This window comes from Bombina bombina, chromosome 2 (genome assembly GCF_027579735.1).
Source record: "Bombina bombina isolate aBomBom1 chromosome 2, aBomBom1.pri, whole genome shotgun sequence".
Classification (NCBI taxonomy): Eukaryota; Metazoa; Chordata; class Amphibia; order Anura; family Bombinatoridae; genus Bombina; species Bombina bombina.
The window spans coordinates 937804650-937824681 of NC_069500.1; the positions used below are offsets into that span (position 1 = coordinate 937804650).

The following is a 20032-nucleotide window of genomic DNA, read 5'->3' on the forward strand; positions in this document are numbered from 1 at the left end:
CTTTTTCACAAACTTTTTCACAAACTTTAGGTTTCTCACTGAAATTATTTACAAACAGCTTGTGCAATTATGGCACAAATGGTTGTAAATGCTTCTCTGGGATTTCCTTTGTTCAGAAATAGCAGACATATATGGCTTTGGCGATGCTTTTTGGTAATTAGAAGGCCGCTAAATGCCGCTGCGCATCACGCGTGTATTATGGCTAGCAGTGAAGGGGTTAATTATGTAGCTTGTAGGGAGCTTGCAGAGTTAATTTTAGCTTTAGTGTAGAGCTCAGCCTCCCACCTGAAACATCAGACCCCCTGATCCCTCTCAAACAGATCTCTTCCCTCCCCCACCCCACAATTGTCCCCGCCATCTTAAGTACTGGCAGAAACTCTGCCAGTACTAAAATAAAAGGTATATTTGGGCTTTTTTTAGTTTTTTTTTAGCATATTTACATATGCTGCTGTGTAGGATCCCCCCTTAGCCCCCAACCTCACTGATCCCCCACCAAACAGCTCTCTAACCCTCCCCCTCTGCCTTAATGGGCGCCATCTTGGGTACTCGCAGCTGTCTGCCAGTACCCAGTTTAGAAAAAAATTTGCTTTTTTTTTTAGAAAAAATCCCTTTTTCTGTAGTGTAGCTCTCCCCCCACCCAAGACCAACCCCCCCCCCCACCCCTCCAAGATCCCTTTGACTTTTTGGTAATTAGAAGGCCGCTAAATGCCGCTGCGCATCACGCGTGTATTATGGCTAGCAGTGAAGGGGTTAATTATGTAGCTTGTAGGGAGCTTGCAGAGTTAATTTTAGCTTTAGTGTAGAGCTCAGCCTCCCACCTGAAACATCAGACCCCCTGATCCCTCTCAAACAGATCTCTTCCCTCCCCCACCCCACAATTGTCCCCGCCATCTTAAGTACTGGCAGAAACTCTGCCAGTACTAAAATAAAAGGTATATTTGGGCTTTTTTTAGTTTTTTTTTAGCATATTTACATATGCTGCTGTGTAGGATCCCCCCTTAGCCCCCAACCTCACTGATCCCCCACCAAACAGCTCTCTAACCCTCCCCCTCTGCCTTAATGGGCGCCATCTTGGGTACTCGCAGCTGTCTGCCAGTACCCAGTTTAGAAAAAAATGTGCTTTTTTTTTTAGAAAAAATCCCTTTTTCTGTAGTGTAGCTCTCCCCCCACCCAAGACCAACCCCCCCCCCCACCCCTCCAAGATCCCTTTGACTGCTGTTTAATTTTTTTATCTTTGCCCTTTTCCCCCACATAGTTACATTCAACTTTTCTGTAGTATAGCGGTTCCCACCTGCTCCCGCCCTGTGCACGTGCCCGCCGCCCCCTGTGCACGCGAGCGTGCCCATGCGCACCCCCATCAGCCCCGCCCCCGATCCCGCCCCCCTCCACCTTACACGGCCCATCGATGGCCGCCCACCCGCCTCCCAAGTCGGCTCCCACCCACCAATGATACCGGCCATCAATGTCCGGTGCAAAGAGGGCCACAGAGTGGCTCTCTCTGCATCGGATAGCCATGCAGGGTTATTGCAGGATGCCTCCATATCGAGGCATCACTGCAATAACCGGAAAGCAGCTGGAAGCGAGCAGTATCACTTCCAGCTGCTTTCCACACCGAGGACGTGCAGGGTACGTCCTCAGGCGTTAACTGCCTTTTTTTTTTTTTTTAGGACGTACCCTGCACGTCCTTGGTTGTTAAGGGGTTAAAGAGACAATTGTACTTCAATTATTAAATATATTAGCACTAAGTAACTTTATTATTAGGAAAGATTTGTATTCCATACTTATAAATTCATTTTCTTATTTACTGTGAAATCTCTTAAGAATTGCACATAAATTTGGCTATTGTGTTGAAAATAGCGAATTATATTTACCTGGAAATTCCATTAGATTGTGAGAGTTAGGCTAAGATTTAATTGTGAGATTTGAACATAGGTGAGTACAAACGTTGTTAAATAAGCTAAATCTATTGAATTGGTTAAACTTTCTGGCTATTTACAAATTGTTCTTGTAAAATTCATGTGGGATATTTGTTAAGTGATTCATTTTGAGTTAAGGTTAATTTATAGAAATATTGTGTCCATAATACTGAGGTACCTTTAATTCATTCTGAGGAAATTATAAATTATATAAATATTTCGTCCATTCATGGCATAATAGACAATATTTATTGAATAGTAATTAATCTAAATATCTCTATAGCCTGCTTTATATTTTAATATTGTATTGATACATTGATAGATATAACTGGTCAAAGGTGATATTCAGTTACTACATAAATATAATCAAGGTGTATATAAAGATTAACTGATCAAAATTTAGGAATATTTTATATTGAGATTAAATATCAATTTGTAATAATAATATTGTCGTCAAACTTATAGATATCTAAATAGTGATATTTTGGGGTACATTACAGAGATTTAACATCTTACTGGGGTGTATTGAATTTTTTTGCTATATTAATTGTAGATATCGCTGACAATAATTTTATACTGCAGTTAATTATTAATATTCATAATTACAATACGTAACACTTTGGTGGCAACTACTGCTGATAAATACACCAACATTACCAGAGGACACTCCTGAGACGTATCTACATGCTATATATCTGAATCATGAAAGAAAAAATTTGTGTTTCATGCTGTTTAAGCCTTAACACATGGAGAACAAATGATAATAAGAAAAAAAGGTGAGAAGTTGGGGAAAGGATATAGCAATAAGATATATGACAAGGGTATGGGGTGTATATGTGTGTGAGTATGTATGTATGCATGTATTGTGTTATAGCTAATATATACAAATAAAGCAACAGTAAAGTAAAAATAAATGTTCATTACTCAGATAGAACATGCAATTTTAAACAGCTTTCCAATTTACTTCTACTATTACATTTGCTTTGTTCTCTTGGTATCCTTTATGGAAGAGTAAACCTAGGTAGGCTGATAGGAGCTAAGGAGCGTGCATGTGTCTATAGCAGTCTATAACAGCAGTGTTTGCAACTATATATAACACAGCCTTTCTGTGTTAAAGGTACAGTCAACACCAAAATTGTTATTGTTTAAAAAGATAGATAATCCCTTTATTACCATTCCCCAGTTTTGCATAATTAGCACAGTAATATTAATACACTTTTTACCTCTGTGATTACCTTGTATTTATGCCCCTGCAGACTGCCCCCTTATTTCACTCCTTTTGACAGACTTGCATTTTAGCCAATCAGTGCCTTCTAGGTAACTCTACAATGTGTGAGAACAATATTATCTATATGGCACACATGAACTAACAAAAAAGTAGAAAGATGTCGGCATGTGTAAAAACAGTTCTTTACTGAACTTAATTAAAAAAACATAGAAAGTGCATTACAGCAATAATGAGCACAAGAGTAAGCGTAGCTCCAAACTGGCTTACACGTTTCGGCGGAAAGTCGTAATCATAGCCTGCACAAATGTACAATCAGTGGACTTTTAAATGACATTCATACTGGTGATTGGTTAAAACATTTGTAAGAGGTACGCATATTACTTAATTATGCATAAATGTCTGAATTAACATAGCCTCATTATGAAATAATATAGCAACATTTAGAAACAATATGGCAACAGTTTAAACATATTAAAACAAACACAATGACAACAATGTGAAACAATACATTTAATTTAATTCTCTATAATCACAAATACGTGGTAGGCAATAATAACATCTAGTTTTCTCAATTCAATAGTGCATCTAATCACATCACTGTTACGGAGCACATTGTACTATACACTTGTAACAGGTAAAATAATAAGTAGGGCACACAAGTGTATAGTACAATGTGCTCCGTAATTACAGAGGTAAAAAGTATAGTAATATAATTGTGTTGGTTATGGAAAACTGAGGAATGGTAAATAAAGGGATTATCTATCCTTTTAAACAATACAATTTTTGGTGTTTACTATCGCTTTAACTTTACACTTTCAGAGATGGCTTTATACTCACTTATGCTCCTGTATAGGTACTGTATTGTCATAGCCCTTATATGCTTTAATATAAATGATGAGATGTTTTGTTTATTATCTGTTAGTGTTTTTGGAGAAAGCATGCCATTTCTTATGTTCTCTGAGTGTTATATGATAAATAATGAAGACTTTAAAGTCTGATGAAAATTCACACTGTTATTATTTTTTTTAAAAACTCTCGGGGGGTGGAGCCAAGCCGTGCTGGAACATGGCAGCACACTGAAAGAGCTCCGGTGTTGTCTAAGCTCTTGATCATAACTAGGGGCAATCAGAGTCCTCTACATTCACCCTAAGGACTCAAGTTCTCTTTACTAGCCTGACCGACAAGCAACCGGCAAAAAAAAAGGAGCGCAGAAAAGTTTTTTACTGGCAAACTCTGGAAGCTCCAGAACGGGGAGGCGCCATTTTGACCCTGAGGCCTACAGAGAGTGTACGTGGCTGAATCGGAGAAACGGTACGTTCCCTAACTACTGTGGGAGTACCATTTGTACTCCTTAGAAGCTGTAAAGGGTAGTGTAAAGCACAAGAGGGGGCCTATATGGCCTAGTACTGTAGGTACACAATGTATGGTATAAGTGTATAGTATTCGCTCACATTTGGTGGAGCACCTCCCTTGGTGCTGCAGAAGCAAGCTGGGATCAATATGGTCACCCAGTAGACTAAGAACTCCAGCAAATCAGGTACTCTCGGTTGTCCAAAATATCAGGTTTAAAGGGTAGATAGTGATTAAAAAACAGGCAGCAAGTGGTAAGTAATAACTTACTTTATTAAAAAGATTTAAAAAGTTAGCAAGGCATTTCTCAGCCAAGCAGTGGCTGTTTCATCAGGCTTAGTAAAAAATGTATAAAACAAGAGTACCTGATTTGCTGGAGTTCTAAGTCTACTGGGTGACCATATTGATCCCAGCTTGCTTCTGCAGCACCAAGGGAGGTGCTCCACCAAATGTGAGTGAATACTATACACTTATACCACATATTGTGTACCTACAGTACTAGGCCATATAGGCACCCTCTTGTGCTTTATACCCTCTACAGGTCATCACACCTCGACTGGAGGCCAGTCTTCTGGGTGACTGTCATTTGATCCTTGACTGCTCCTTCCACACCATTAGGGGTGTTTGATTACATGTGAGTGAGACCATTACTTCTACTACACTGATTACCCATCTATATTGGGCCATGTGGTGCTTCTGTTCTTCTCTATCCACTACAGACTACTGACCTTGGATCGTGGCCTTGATCCTTTACAGATAGCTGCCTCTTTGGATCTCATCATATATTCATATCGATACCATCCAAAAGCCACCCATGAACTTTTTTGTACTCTGATATCCAATGTATGTTGGTAGTATATATTAATTACTGAGTCCACCTTTTAATATATTATTGTTCACTCATCTAAAGATATCTATACCAATATTGGTTGTTTATATTCTCTTCAACACGGTGTATATTGACTCTTTTCTGACATTGGTTTTAATTCACTTTTGTTTTACAATTGCAACTACAATTGTATTTATTAATCCTCTTATTTAAGGGCGCCCCTAATCGTTTTTTGTACTTCTTAGAAGCTACAGGACAGAGACACCCAGGGACCGAGACATGACAAGAGGGTAGTCAATCCCACATAGGCCTACCATCTCACGGCCATACTACCAGCCTAGCAGCCACGTGGGTCATAACGCCGCAAGTAGATGTAAGTAACACTCAAATAAACCAACTACTGCAATCCCCCAATAAAATAACAGCACCAGTGGGCAAATATTGTATCTTCACAACCGGACACTATCATACCACCACAGCATAATAACATCTGCATCATTAACACAGTGAGCGGATACTGAAGAGACTCCCTATTACTGCAGGGTTGAAAGACAGCTGCATTCCCATATAGGACAGGGGTCGCAGCATAGCAATAAACACTGCCATTAAGCCCATCATCAGGACTCAAAGAGTCAATATAATCTGCAGAAATGTTAAAAGCTGCACTATCAGAGGTCTCCACAGGCCCCATCTAAAAGACCCATAAAACACTAAAATCCCAGAGGCTACACTCAAGCAAAGCTAGACATGGCCACAAAAAAAAGCCAAAGAATGGAAAAACAAAATAAACCCCCTGCTACGACACCCTCAGTGTCCACATTCTTTCAGACATCTGAACAATCTAATATGGTATCTTTCCTATCGCAAGAGGTCTCCTTATCATGCTCTCAATTGAATACCACCACTGCACAACAGAACCCCCTGCTTTCCATACAGACCCAACTAGCAGATCTTCCCTCGAAAACAGACTTAGAGTTATTGAAATCCTTCATCAAAGAAGAGTTAAGGGACTTAAAGAAAGAAATGGGGTCTAGAATAGACTACCTTGAAGAAGGCCAAGATAACCTAAACAATTTAGTAAGCCGCTTCATAACGATGACATTGAGAGGGCACACAGGGCACTATGGCCCCCACACAAACAATCTGCATCTCCACAAGATGTTATAATGAGATTATTGAAATACACAACCAAAGAAAAGCTATGGCATGCCGCAAGGACAAGACAGTCTATCTCGTTCAGAGTTCATAACCTACAAGTCTACCACGATCTCTTCCTGCAAACTGTTCAGAGATGCAAGGAAGTCAGATTTATCACCAAAACTCTGCAAGATAATGGCATCCAATACCGTTGGGGCTTCCCTTTTAGTCTAAAAGTATTGCACAATGGGACTCAATTTACTTACAAAAGTTTTAACGACCTAGACAACCTGACTAAGATGATAAACCTACCTCTTGTACCTCCAGTGGACAATGTACTGGGCACATCATATTCACAACCCACTAGAGAACGAGAAGATCCCAAGGAACAGCACCCACAATGGAGCAGGGTGCAATCTAAAAGGCAGAAGACAGGCCCATCACCTTCCGCTGACACTTAAGCACAACCATCAACAACAACGGTGCACAACCACTTAGACATCTCAAGGCCAAATCTGTGGCCATTTGTGACAACCTCAGGACCCCACCTACAGAAGTACAGACTGGAATATTTGGTATGACAGCACTATAGAATACGCACAGGGACTTGGCCTAGGGGCTATAAATCACCCTCTCACATACATGAATGTATAAGTGATAATATAGACCCTGTTTAGTTTTCCATAGCTGTTATATATCCTAGATTACAATATTATTTAATTATATCTAAGCAGTAACCTCCAACGTGTTATATATTTATACGTAATAAATATTTTTGATTAATGGTATTATGAATATTAATAATCGATCATAAAATTATCGTCAGCAATATCTCCAATTAATATAGTGGAATTTGTCAATACACTTCAGTGAAAAGTTATATAATCTCTATAGTGTATTCCAGAATGATATTGAGATCTCTAGAAATTATGACAATAAAATTATTATAAACATTAATATTTCATCTGAAATTAAATTAATTCCTGAATTCTGATCAGTTAATCTTTATATACACTTTGATTACATTTATGTAGCAACTGAACATCACCTATGACCAGTTATATCTATCAATTGATCAACACATTCAGCAGGCCATAGAGATATTTAGATTGATTACTATTCAATAGATATTATCTATTATCCTGTAAATGGAAGAAATATTTCTATAAATTAACCTTAACTCAAAATTATTTAAACATCAGATATTACCATTAAACTTACAAAACAATTTGTAATTAGCCAGCAACACTTACTCCAATACCAAACTATGGACTACTAACTTAATAATTCTTAGTTAACAATATAACCGAATCTTTCAACACAAATCTTACCAAATCTCAATAAATCTAATGGAATTTCTAGAAAATATAATTAAGCTATTTTTAACCCAATAAAATCTAATATACTTCACTTAAACCCAGAGATTGTTACACAATACTACCAATTCCACATTTACCAATTAAAATACCAGCGCTACGGAATTTGGCAGCGCTATACAAATAAATGATAATAATAATAATAATAATAATAATATGAAATAACTTCTTATTTAGCCACAATAAAACAAATTCTAAAATATATCACAATAACTACAAATAACTTATGACATTAAAATACCTAAATCCTTTCTTAGTAATAATATTTAACACTAGTATACTTACTACCCTGGTCTAATTAATATTAAATATAAGAATAAGATACCTTTTTAATTCACAACTGCAGCTATACTAGGCTATAACGAATTTCATTGCTAAGGGCTATTTAATATATAAAAGAAATTAAATGCACATACATTACCAGTTAACCAAATTGAGAGTTTCAGCTTCCAGATATTCTATTGGTCATACATGAAGGAATATTCCACTTATTTTGCAAGGGTACAGGTCACAGAGTATCTCTCTTGTCCACAGAAGGTTTTCCAGCCAGGAGTCAGAGAAAGTATAGGCCCAAAATGTGTGTAAAATTAGTGAAAGCCTATATCAGTCATAAGCCACTCCTTCATTCTCTAATCATTCCAATAAGATCTGGTTACGCCCTTTGAGTCGGAGCTCACCTCTCATAGGTTACTTGTAATGTCATTCAATTTCCTTAAATTTAATTTCTCTGGCTGTAATTCCCATATCGGACTGTAATTCCCATATCGGACACCAGAGGGCATCCGAAGTAGTAGAAGTGTAGTTTCATTTCATATTTAAAATATTATGTTTCTCAATTACAGGGACATAATATTTTTATGAAATGTCTATTTAATACACTCATATTTTATAGCTCAATAAACGATTTGGTCAATTTGATATGGTATTATTTAGTTTGGCTGAGCATGTGTATTTCAATACCATGAGTATATTGATTTAGTATTAGACATATTTCTAATTGCATATCTGCTTACATATAATACACATATATTCAGTGTGTGTCTCAATACAATTCTACTTAATATTTAAGAGATGTATTTAAAAGTCACATTTTTATGAGGGGACTTAAAGGATTTTAATTTAATACTTTCAGTATGATATTAATTAATATATCAGTTCATTTAATATACTGGTAAATATATTGCATTTCCCAGTCACCATCTTATATCATATATGTAATTGGAAGTGAACTCTGTAGTAACTAATTATACAGAAATATTTATTGGATTCTCATTTCCTATTAATATAATTATACTCCCTATTTAGTACATCTCCTGATAATGTTATTTTGAATGCATGAAAACACAGATATGATATAATTCATTGGACAACGTATTGCAGATGTATTCATTTCTAAACCTCATTGAGATCAGATTCTGGAATAAAGCAAATGCTGTTTAATTTGAAACATTTTAAATTCACCAATACAATTATTTATTTAATTATTAGACACTTATTTAATATAGAATATTAGGCCTTTCTCTCAGATTAATATATATATTATTTATATAATCTGAGTATTTTAAATAGATCTTATAATTATACAATTCATATATTTAAGTTTTAAAGTTTTAATCTTATATGCTTTCAAAATACACAGGTTTAAAAAGACTTACTTAGATACTTTTAACTCAGATGAGGGGTCTAGGGTTCTGTATATTTAACTCAACATGGGGTAATTAACACCTAGATAATAGATATTTACATTTCCTGGCCATCCTGGAAATGTATCTCAAACTGCAGACTTCTGGGGGCCCGATCCGATATGCAGCGTCGCCCGCAAAAGCCGGCAACGCCAAATTTTGTGCGGGTTTGGTATCCTATATACGGCGTAACCTAGAAGTTACGCGCGTATATTTCTGCCTTCAACCGTAGTTTTATGGCCAATAGACAGGTATACCAAACACACGCAGTTTGGTATCCAATATACAGCGTAAGGACTTACGTGGCGAAAATGGAGAAATCTTACTCCATTTTCACCTCGCCACAAATTGCAGGCGTAGTAAGCCTTTACGCTGAGTATTGGAGCCCCGTAACTCTCCAAACTACCTGCAAAATAAAACCTAACACCTAACACATGCGCAATGTCTATCTACCTGTCAACCGCAATCCCCTGCCGCAATCTCTAATAAAGTGCTTAACCTCTAAACCGCCGCTCCCAGACCCCGCCGCCACCTACATTAAATGTCTAACCCCCTAATATGATCCCCCTACACCGCCGCCACCTACATTAAAATTATTAACCCCTAATGTAATCCCCTACACCGCTGCCACCTATATTAAAATTATTACCCCCTAATGTGAGCCCCCTACCCCACCGCCACCTATTTTAACTACATTACCCCCTAATCTAATCCCCCTACACCGCCACCACCTATATTAAAATGATTAACCCCTAATCTAATCCCCCTACACTGCCGCCACTTATATTACATGTATTAACCCCAAATCTAATCCCCCTACACCGCCGCCACCTATAATAAATGTATTACCCCCTAAAATACTAAAATGTCCCTACCCTAAACTAAATTACAAATAGCCCTGAAAAGGGCCTTTTGTGGGACATTGCCCCAAAGTAATCAGCTCTATTACCAGCTCTTAAAAGGGCCTTTTGTGGGGCATTGCCCAAAAGTAATCAGCGCTTTTACCTGTAATCTCACCCCCCTACACCGCCGCCACCTATATTAAATATATTAACCCCTAATCTAATCCCCCTACACCGCTGCCACCTATATTAAATATATTAACCCCTAATCTAATCCCCCTACACCGCCGCCACCTATATTAAATATATTAACCCCTAATCTGACCCCCCTACACCGCCGCCACCTATATTAACTATATTAACCCTAATTATATTAGGGTTAATATAGTTATTATATTATATATATTATTAATATAGTTAATAATTAATATACTGTAGTTATTATATTATATATATATATATATATATATATATATATAAACTATATTAACCCTATCTAACCCTAACACCCCTATCTTAATTATTATTGCAATAAATATAAATAATATTAATATTATTAACTAAAATATTCCTATTTAAAACTAAATACTTACCTACAAAATAAACCCTAAGATAGCTACAATATAATTAATAATTACATTGTAGCTATTTTAAGGTTTTTTTTTGTTTTTTTTTAATTTTCAAAAAAGCTTTATTTAAATTATATACAGATACACTTCATAAATTGCATGTACAAGATATACTTCGACAAAAATGCAAAGCAAAACATCACTGATACAGTACATTGTACATATTCTGAAAAAAAAAACCCTGTGATTTATACATATTCACCACAAGATTGAAGTATTAAATCACATTCCTTGATTCAGTGTATCTCTCTATTATTCACATTTTTAGCATTGCAGACCACTCTTGGGTCTTATTGATAAAACTGAAAAAAGTAGGAATGGGAGTTCAAAAAACAAATAAACAAAACAAGACAAAATACAGACATCAACAGGGACTAAGGGGAAGGGAAACAAAAAAAACTATATCAATGTGAATGATATGAGATGGCTTAATTTATATCTGTATAGGCCTCCCATAGGCCCATGGTACACTTACCTGTGATATATAATTATAATATACAGGGAAAAAATGTGGGTTTTAAAGGGGAACTGATAAAGATTAGAATTGTAACTGGGATTTAACAACTTGTGAGTAACACCTTATGATTTTAGGTTGGGGATATTTGTGGGAGACAAAGACTGAGCAGATAGATATACTTAGCGCTATATTTTAAACTCTAGGGCTACAATACAGTAGTATAATCTTCAGACGGTTTCTAAATACTTATCCTCCCTAAAAATATGGACTTATCTGAGGTTTTGCCGTCTAGACTGCCAATAAGTGCAGATAATCAAACATGTGGATAAAAGGATTTGGTGCCTACAGAGGTTGTCCTCTTAAGGTGTTTAGCCCATTCCACCCACCGCGGGCCCCGGCCGTAGGCCGCGCAGGGGGGGGCACAGTAATCACTCTGTCAAGGCTAATTTATTTGTTGTAAACCAGCGATCAGCATAAATGACCTCAATAGTGATGTCCTTTTGATGTGAGTAAGAAGGCTCCAACTAGTCAACAAAAGAAAATATATTTGCAGAAACCCATGCAACACATTATGACTTAGAGATAATCGCTAAAAAGTATATAGTATATAGTGGACCTGTTCCACAGTCGCATGTTATATCCCATACATAGAGCTATGTAGTCTGTTCTGATGTACTTTCCCCCCAACCACCATTAGAATACAATAAGTGCCAACCTAGGACCCATAAACGTACAGAATAAACTATTTATAGAACTAAACAATAACATGTATTATACCACTATGGGGCCAGTCGAGACAATGTTGTAAAGTCAGAAAGGGGCAGCTGCAGTCTACCCCTTTCCTGTTTTCGGGTGACAATCGCTCGTATGGAAATTACCAATGTCCCTATATAAATCAATTGAGTAGCTCCGCCATCTGATCTCAGCTGGCTTGTTGTGCCATCGATTTAAGAGCAATTCAGGGAGTCTTTTTGGCGCCTTCAATGCCTGTTGTGAAACCGCGTGTCCCATATTTATGTAAGGAGTGTCCGTCTCATCACTGCGTTTGCAAATGAAACCCATGAAAAAGGTTTTCAGCGGTATGGAAGTACTTATCACTTTGCTGTGCTGTAACTCCAGGAACCCGTCCGGCTGTGAGCCTCCATCTAACTCCTCAGGAGGCACGACACATCCTTGATATGAGAGCTTTTATTGAGGCTTTTGTTGAGGCCAGTGTGTCTGTTTAGCGGATATCAGCATATGAGTAAAGGCTAGTGTCGGGTGTTGACTCCATTTTGGGTAAGATCTCGACCCTTTACTTTGATAAACGTGCATCCTAGGTTGTGTCTAAGGTCCATTATTGGCTGTAATTTTCCGTGGTCAGGCGCTGTGCATAGGTGTTCTGCACATGTTTTGCGGTGGATTGTATTAGGTATAGTATATTCCATGAGACCGGCTCCATTTTGGCTGCTGGAAACATAGGTTCTCTCTCCTTGATCCTCCGGTGTACTATCGGAGCTCAATTTCCTTATCAAATAGTCATATGGCGCCTTTTCCAATAACGATTCAAAGATTTTCTCTAATCTTTCCAAGGATGATGGAAGGTGGTGTTGTGTCTCTGGTTCGATCAAACAAATCATTATTGATGAGGGGAAGTAAATGATGCTCCCGTACAATTTCTCCCAGTGTTTATCACGGTGTTGTAAAGGAATTAAAGTCCCAAAAGATATAAATGTTGAAGAGGTTCAGTAAGCTAGATTTCTCTAGCAGCACTGATGACCCGGCTCTTCTCGGGGGGGAGGTGGATACCTTTCAGCAGGCCGCTGCCTAAGGCCTTTCTCTGAACTGAGTCCCCAATGTCATATAAACAGCAGAACAAAATGATTTTGGTTCCTGGATACCTGATCCACGGAGTTGTCAAGTGATATGTTTTTGTTCTTGCTGTTTAAATACCAACAATCGGCGGATTATTGGGAGATCTTTTGGAGCCTACAGAAAATGCGTCCTGTTCTGAACGCTGCACGGACACGCCCCCCTATTTTAAGGTTTATATTTATTTTACAGGTAACTTTGTATTTATTTTAACTAGGTACAATAGCTTTTAAATAGTTAATAACTATTTAATAGCTACCTAGTTAAAATAATTACCAATTCACCTGTAAAATAAATCCTAACCTAAGTTACAAATACACCTACACTATCAATAAATTAATTAAACTACAATTATCTAAACTAAAATATAATTAAATACACTAAACTAAATTACAAAAAAAACCCCACTAAATTACAAAAAATAAAAAAAGATTACAAGAATTTTAAGCTAATTACACCTAATCTAAGCCCCCTAATAAAATAACAAAGCCCCCCAAAATAAAAAAAATGTCCCTACAATAAACTAAATTACAGAAAGTAATCAGCTCTATTACCAGCCCTTAAAAGTCAATTATTTTACCTGTGAAAAAAAAGAACACCCCCCCATTATAACCCACCACCCACACACCCCTACTCTAAAACCCACCCTATCCCCCTTAAAAAAACCTAAGTCTAACCCCCAAATGGTCCTTACCTGTCCTGAAGACCAGCGGAGAAGATCCTGTTCCAGGCGGAGAAGTCTTCTTCCAGGCGGCGACCTCTTCTTCTTCCAGGAACCAGCCGGCGCGGAGCGGAGGAGTTGAAGACTGATGACTGCGGAGCTGAAGACCGTCCTCTCTGGAACTGAAGACCGACGATGCAGGAATTGAAGATCGGCGATGCTGGAACTGAAGACCGGAGCCATGGAACGTGGAGGATTCTCTTCATACGATCGCCGCCGTACACTGAATAGGAATTCAAGGTACGCAATTAAAAATGGCGTCCCTTGAATTCCTATTGGCTGATTTGAGCCTTCAAATTCAAATCAGCCAATCGGATGAGAGCTACTTTAATTCTATTGGCTGATTTGAATAGCCAATAGAATAAGAGCTACTGTAATTCTATTGGCTGATTAGAATAGCCAATAGAATTACAGTAGCTCTTATTCTATTGGTTATTCAAATCAGCCAATAGAATTAAAGTAGCTCTCATCCGATTGGCTGATTTGAATTTGAAGGCTCAAATCAGCCAATAGGAATTCAAGGGACGCCATTTTTAATTGCGTACCTTGAATTCCTATTCAGTGTACGACGGCGATCGTATGAAGAGGATCCTCCATGCTCCATGGCTCCGGTCTTCAGTTCCAGCGTCGCCGATCGTTCCTGCATTGCCGGTCTTCAGTTCCAGAGAGGACCGTCTTCAGCTCCACGGTCATCGGTCTTCAACTCCTCAGCTCTGCGCCGGCTGGTTCCTGGAAGAAGAAGAGGTCGCCACTGTGGTGACATTTTATCACTGGAATATTCACTTAGCTGTTATTGGGATCCCTTCCCCCAGGTACACCTTTCTCTCTGAACTATAGACACTCCCATTGGTCTTTTTGAGTGGCATTTGATAAGCCTCTCCCTTTTGAATTGGGTTATAAAATACTGTAACACCAGAGCCTCTGTCTCTTCTATTGTATCCTGCTCCTGCTAAAAGATGGATGATGTTGGACACAGAGAATCTGGCTAAGTATTTCTGGGATAATATTCTGTGTAGCACAATTGGGGTTAGTTTAGAAAAGTTGCCCTGTATCTTAAAATGTGGACTGTATCTGTAAAATAGATTGATATATATATACCTGTAAATATTTATCTTATTATTAACATATATTGATTCCTAAATAAACTGTTTGACAAATAATGGAGGACCCTCATAGAGTTTATTTCACAATTTATCTGTGTTGGTTTTAGTGGTACCACCATAGAGATTTAGTATATTATATTTAGTAGAAAGTAGAGATATTTTAAATTAATAGATAACCACAGCCGCCTGGAAGAAGACTTCTCTGCCTGGAACAGGACCTTCTCCGCCGGTCTTCAGGACAGGTAAGAACCACTTGGGGGTTAGACTTAGGTTTTTTAAGGGGGGATAGGGTGGGTTTTAGAGTAGGGGTGTGTGGGTGGTGGGTTGTAATGGGGGGTTGTTCTTTTTTTTCACAGGTAAAAGAGCTGATTACTTTGGGGCAATGCCCCACAAAAGGCCCTTTTAAGGGCTGGTAATAGAGCTGATTACTTTTTGTAATTTAGTTTAGGGTAGGGACATTTTTTTTATTTTGGATGGGCTTTGTTATTTTATTAGGGGGCTTAGATTAGGTGTAATTAGTTTAAAATTCTTGTAATTTTTTTATTTTTTGTAATTTAGTGTTTGTTTGTTTTTGTAATTTAGTTTAGTGTATTTAATTATATTTTAGTTTAGATAATTGTAGTTTATTTAATTAATGTATTGATAGTGTAGGTGTATTTGTAACTTAGGTTAGGATTTATTTTACAGGTAAATTGGTAATTATTTTAACTAGGTAGCTATTAAATAGTTATTAGCTATTGTACCTAGTTAAAATAAATACCAAGTTACCTGTAAAATAAATATAAAACCTAAAATAGCTACAATGTAATTATTAATTATATTGTAGCTATCTTAGGGTTTATTTTATAGGTAAGTATTTAGTTTTAAATAGGAATATTTTAGTTAATAATATTAATATTATTTAGATTTATTTCAATAATAATTAAGTTAGGGGTGTTAGAGTTAGATAGGGTTAATATAGTTAATATATATAATATAATAACTATATTAATTATTAACTATATTAATAATATATATAATATAATAACTATATTAACTATATTAACCCTAATATAATTAGGGTTAATATAGTTAATATAGGTGGCGGCGGTGTAGGGGGGTCAGATTAGGAGTTAATATATTTAATATAGGTGGCGGCGGTGTAGGGGGGTCAGATTAGGGGTTAATATATTTAATATAGGTGGCGGCGGTGTAGGGGGATTAGATTAGGGGTTAATATATTTAATATAGGTGGCGGTGGTGTAGTTGGATTAGATTAGGGGTTAATATATTTAATATAGGTGGCGGCGGTGTAGGGGGGTCAGATTACAGGTAAAAGAGCTGATTACTTTGGGGCAATGCCCCGCAAAAGGCCCTTTTAAGGGCTGGTAATAGAGCTGATTACTTTGGGGCAATGCCCCGCAAAGGGCCCTTTTCAGGGCTATTTGTAATTTAGTTTAGGGTAGGGACATTTTAGTATTTTAGGGGGTAATACATTTATTATAGGTGGCGGCAGTGTAGGGGGATTAGATTAGGGGTTAATCATTTTAATATAGGTGGCGGTGGTGTAGGGGGATTAGATTAGGGGTTAATCATTTTAATATAGGTGGCGGCGGGGTAGGGGGATTAGATTAGGGGGTAATGTAGTTAAAATAGGTGGCGGTGGGGTAGGGGGCTCACATTAGGGGTTAATATAGTTAAAATAGGTGGCGGCGGTGTAGGGGGATCATATTAGGGGGTAATATAGTTAATGTAGGTGGCGGCGGGTAGGGGGCTCACATTAGGGGGTAATATAGTTAAAATAGGTGGCGGCGGTGTAGGGGGATCATATTAGGGGGTAATATAGTTAATGTAGGTGGCGGCGGGGTAGGGGGCTCACATTAGGAGGTAATATAGTTAATGTAGCTGGCGGCAGGGTCCGGGAGCAGTGGTTTAGGGGTTAATATATTTATTATTAGGAGTGAGAGGGGGGATTGCGGATAGAGGGGTATACGCGTTGGGTTATTTTAGGGAGGCGTGTTAGACAGTAACGATAGATTTTATACTTTAGTTAGTTTTTTTATGCGGTGGCAGTTTCTAAAGTGCCGTAAGTCACTGGCGACTCCAGAAATGTGTACTTACGCAGATTTCTGGACATCGCTAGTTTGTCAGACTTACAGCACTTTAGCAACTATAGGAGATAGCTCACTGTGCGAGCTGAAACAACAGGCGGCGCAGGTTTCCACACTTGCGCCGAAACCTGCGCCATATATCGGATCGCGCCCCTGGTCTCTCTGACCACAGGGGCTCGGGTGATCTAATGGGAAATCTTTTTTTTTTTTTTGTAACAGCAAATTGGAAACTTTATTGCTACAATTTAAGTGCTCGTGAACTGACAACAATACAAGGTTTTGCTGTACTAAACATGTTGAGATTTCAAGAAATTTCAAGTGCTACGTTTTGATCAGATAGACTAACACATAAATGTTTCCTTTATAAGAAATGGAAAAAGTGTGTAGTTTACAAGCATAATGTGCTGACATTTGGTATCACAGATAACATTACTACCCAGAACTGGACTGCCACTGTAGATACAAGAATGAATGAAGAGCTTTATTATAAAATTATCATGTGTATTAAAGTGAAAAACAGAATTACAGGAAGCAAAGCCTTAACCCATTCTACATCCAGAGAAATCTAAAAGGGCTAATAATCACAGTTTTCACATTTTTATGAACATCCAATAAATCTTTTCTTTTAGATAAGAGGTTATTATACTTTCACGTACTTAAGAATTCTTCTGAGGAACTTTTATTGTGACAGTTCTTACCTCTGTGTACGCCTCTAGGCCATATTCGCCAAGCTCTCTGCCTGTTCCTGAGGCCTTGTACCCTCCAAAGGGAGCTTGAGCTTCGAAAACATCATAGCAGTTAACCCAGACAGTGACAGCTCTCAGTGCCTGTAACACGTAGTTAGCCTTATCAATATCTTTGGTGAAAACAGCTGCAGCCAGCCCATACATAGAACTGTTTGCTCTGTCAATAACCTCGTCGATTGACTTGAATTTAAGAATTTGCATCACAGGTCCAAAAATCTCCTCTTTAGTGATGGTCATGTTGTCAGTTACATCTCCAAAAATAGTGGTTTGGATGAAGTACCCTCGATCAGCAGCAGGGTCTCCGCCATATAGCAGTTTGGCACCTTCCTGTTCCCCAGATTTAATGTAGCCCAATAAATTGTTAAATTGATGCTCATCCACCTGAGGTCCCTGCTCAGTTTTAAAGTCAAAGGGGTTACTCTAGTCTTGGCTCTCTGGATACTCCTCTCCAAAAATTCATTATAGATGTTCTCTTGGACATAGGTGCAAGAACCAGCACAGCAGCATTGGCCTTGGTTAAAGAACAAGGCAAAGTGGGCTTGCTCAACAGCCCAGTCCAAATCTGCATCAGAACAGATTATGTTTGGACTCTTTCCAACAAGTTCCAGAGTCATTTTCTTTAGATTAGTTTTACCAGCAGCCTGCTGGATTAAACGTCCCACCTCTGTGGAACCAGTGAAAGCAACTTTATCAACATCCATATGGGAGGATATGGCAGAACCTGCAGTTGGACCCATCCCTGTAATTATATTCACAACACCAGCCTCTTTCACCAGGCTAGCAACATGCAGAGCTATCAGTGGTGTTTGCTCTGCAACCTTCATTACAATCACATTTCCAGTGGCCAACGCTGGCCCACATTTCCAAGCCAACATCAGCAAAGGGAAGTTCCACGGAATGATCTGTCCACAAACACCAACTGGCTCATGTCTAATGTAGGTAAAATAATCTCCATCAATTGGAATGGTGTTTCCATGATACTTATCAGCCCATCCTGCATAATACCTCAAACACTTCAATACCAGATCTAGGTCCACTGCATATGATATGGCATAGGGTTTTCCATTGTCCAAAGTCTCCAGTGACGCCAGGTGAGCCCTGTCCCTTTCAATGAGATCTGCCAGCCAATTCAGCAGACCACCCCTTTGATAAGCATCCATTGTTCTCCATGGTGAGCCGAGTTTAAATGCTTCCCGTGCAGCTTTCACTGCTCTGTCCACATCAGCTTTATCTCCCTCAGCTACATGGCAGATTACTTCTCCTGTGGATGGGTTGACTGAAGGAAAGTTCTTCTTGCTCACTGCATCATGCCATTCATTGTTTATAAAAAGCTTATTAAAATGTACTTCAGCCTTTGGGTTAGGTGCGGGGATGGCAGCAGCAGAAAACCTGCTGATTTGGATCCCTAAGGGCACACGGGAGACCCTGGAAAAGACGTTACCACAGACAGCACGGAGCATGGTGCAGCACCTAATTTCCAGCGGGAGAGACAACTGCAGGGAAGACTGAGCTGTCAACTACTTCTGCTTATTGTCACAGGGCCTAATAGGAAATCTTATTACACAATTCCAGGCAGTGATCAAAAGTTTCTTTGAATTGACATTATCTCTTATAGTTTGGGACAAATGTTTATTTCCTTTTTTTCTTTGAGGTATCCATCTGTATTTGAGTATAGCTAGGGGGATGTCTGTGTCTGGGATGTAGTTTCAGGCCTGTTTGAATAGACCTGTACTTTACCATTTCAAAACATTTGTACCCAGGGTTAATATTTTAAGATAAATGAATTATTTATCTATATAATGCATGTATATGTGTATATATATCTTATACAATGTCACTCAGCAATACCTTGACATAGCTAAGCTACCACTCATTATCAATTGCTAATACTCACTCCATAACACAAATATTCCCTCAAATAACCCTGATCTTTAACTACCAATTATTTATATGATGGGTAGACCAATTGCCCCCCCCCCCCTCAGTATCTCCCCTCCTAAAACTCCCAAAAACACCTTAATTATCTGATCCTATTAGCACATGGGAGCAGAAGCTCTTAACCCCTAGCATAGACT

The 20032-nt window shown here is 38.2% G+C and overlaps 1 protein-coding gene across 1 annotated transcript; it reads right to left on the bottom strand.

Moving 5' to 3' along the window:
- Positions 1-17502: 17502 nt before the first annotated feature.
- LOC128648117 (aldehyde dehydrogenase, mitochondrial-like) lies at positions 17503-19417 on the bottom strand. Its single transcript, XM_053700781.1, is given in 2 exon segments — positions 17503-18376; positions 18379-19417. Coding segments are annotated over 2 exon segments (1548 nt in total). The 3' UTR covers positions 17503-17867.
- Positions 19418-20032: the final 615 nt, after the last annotated feature.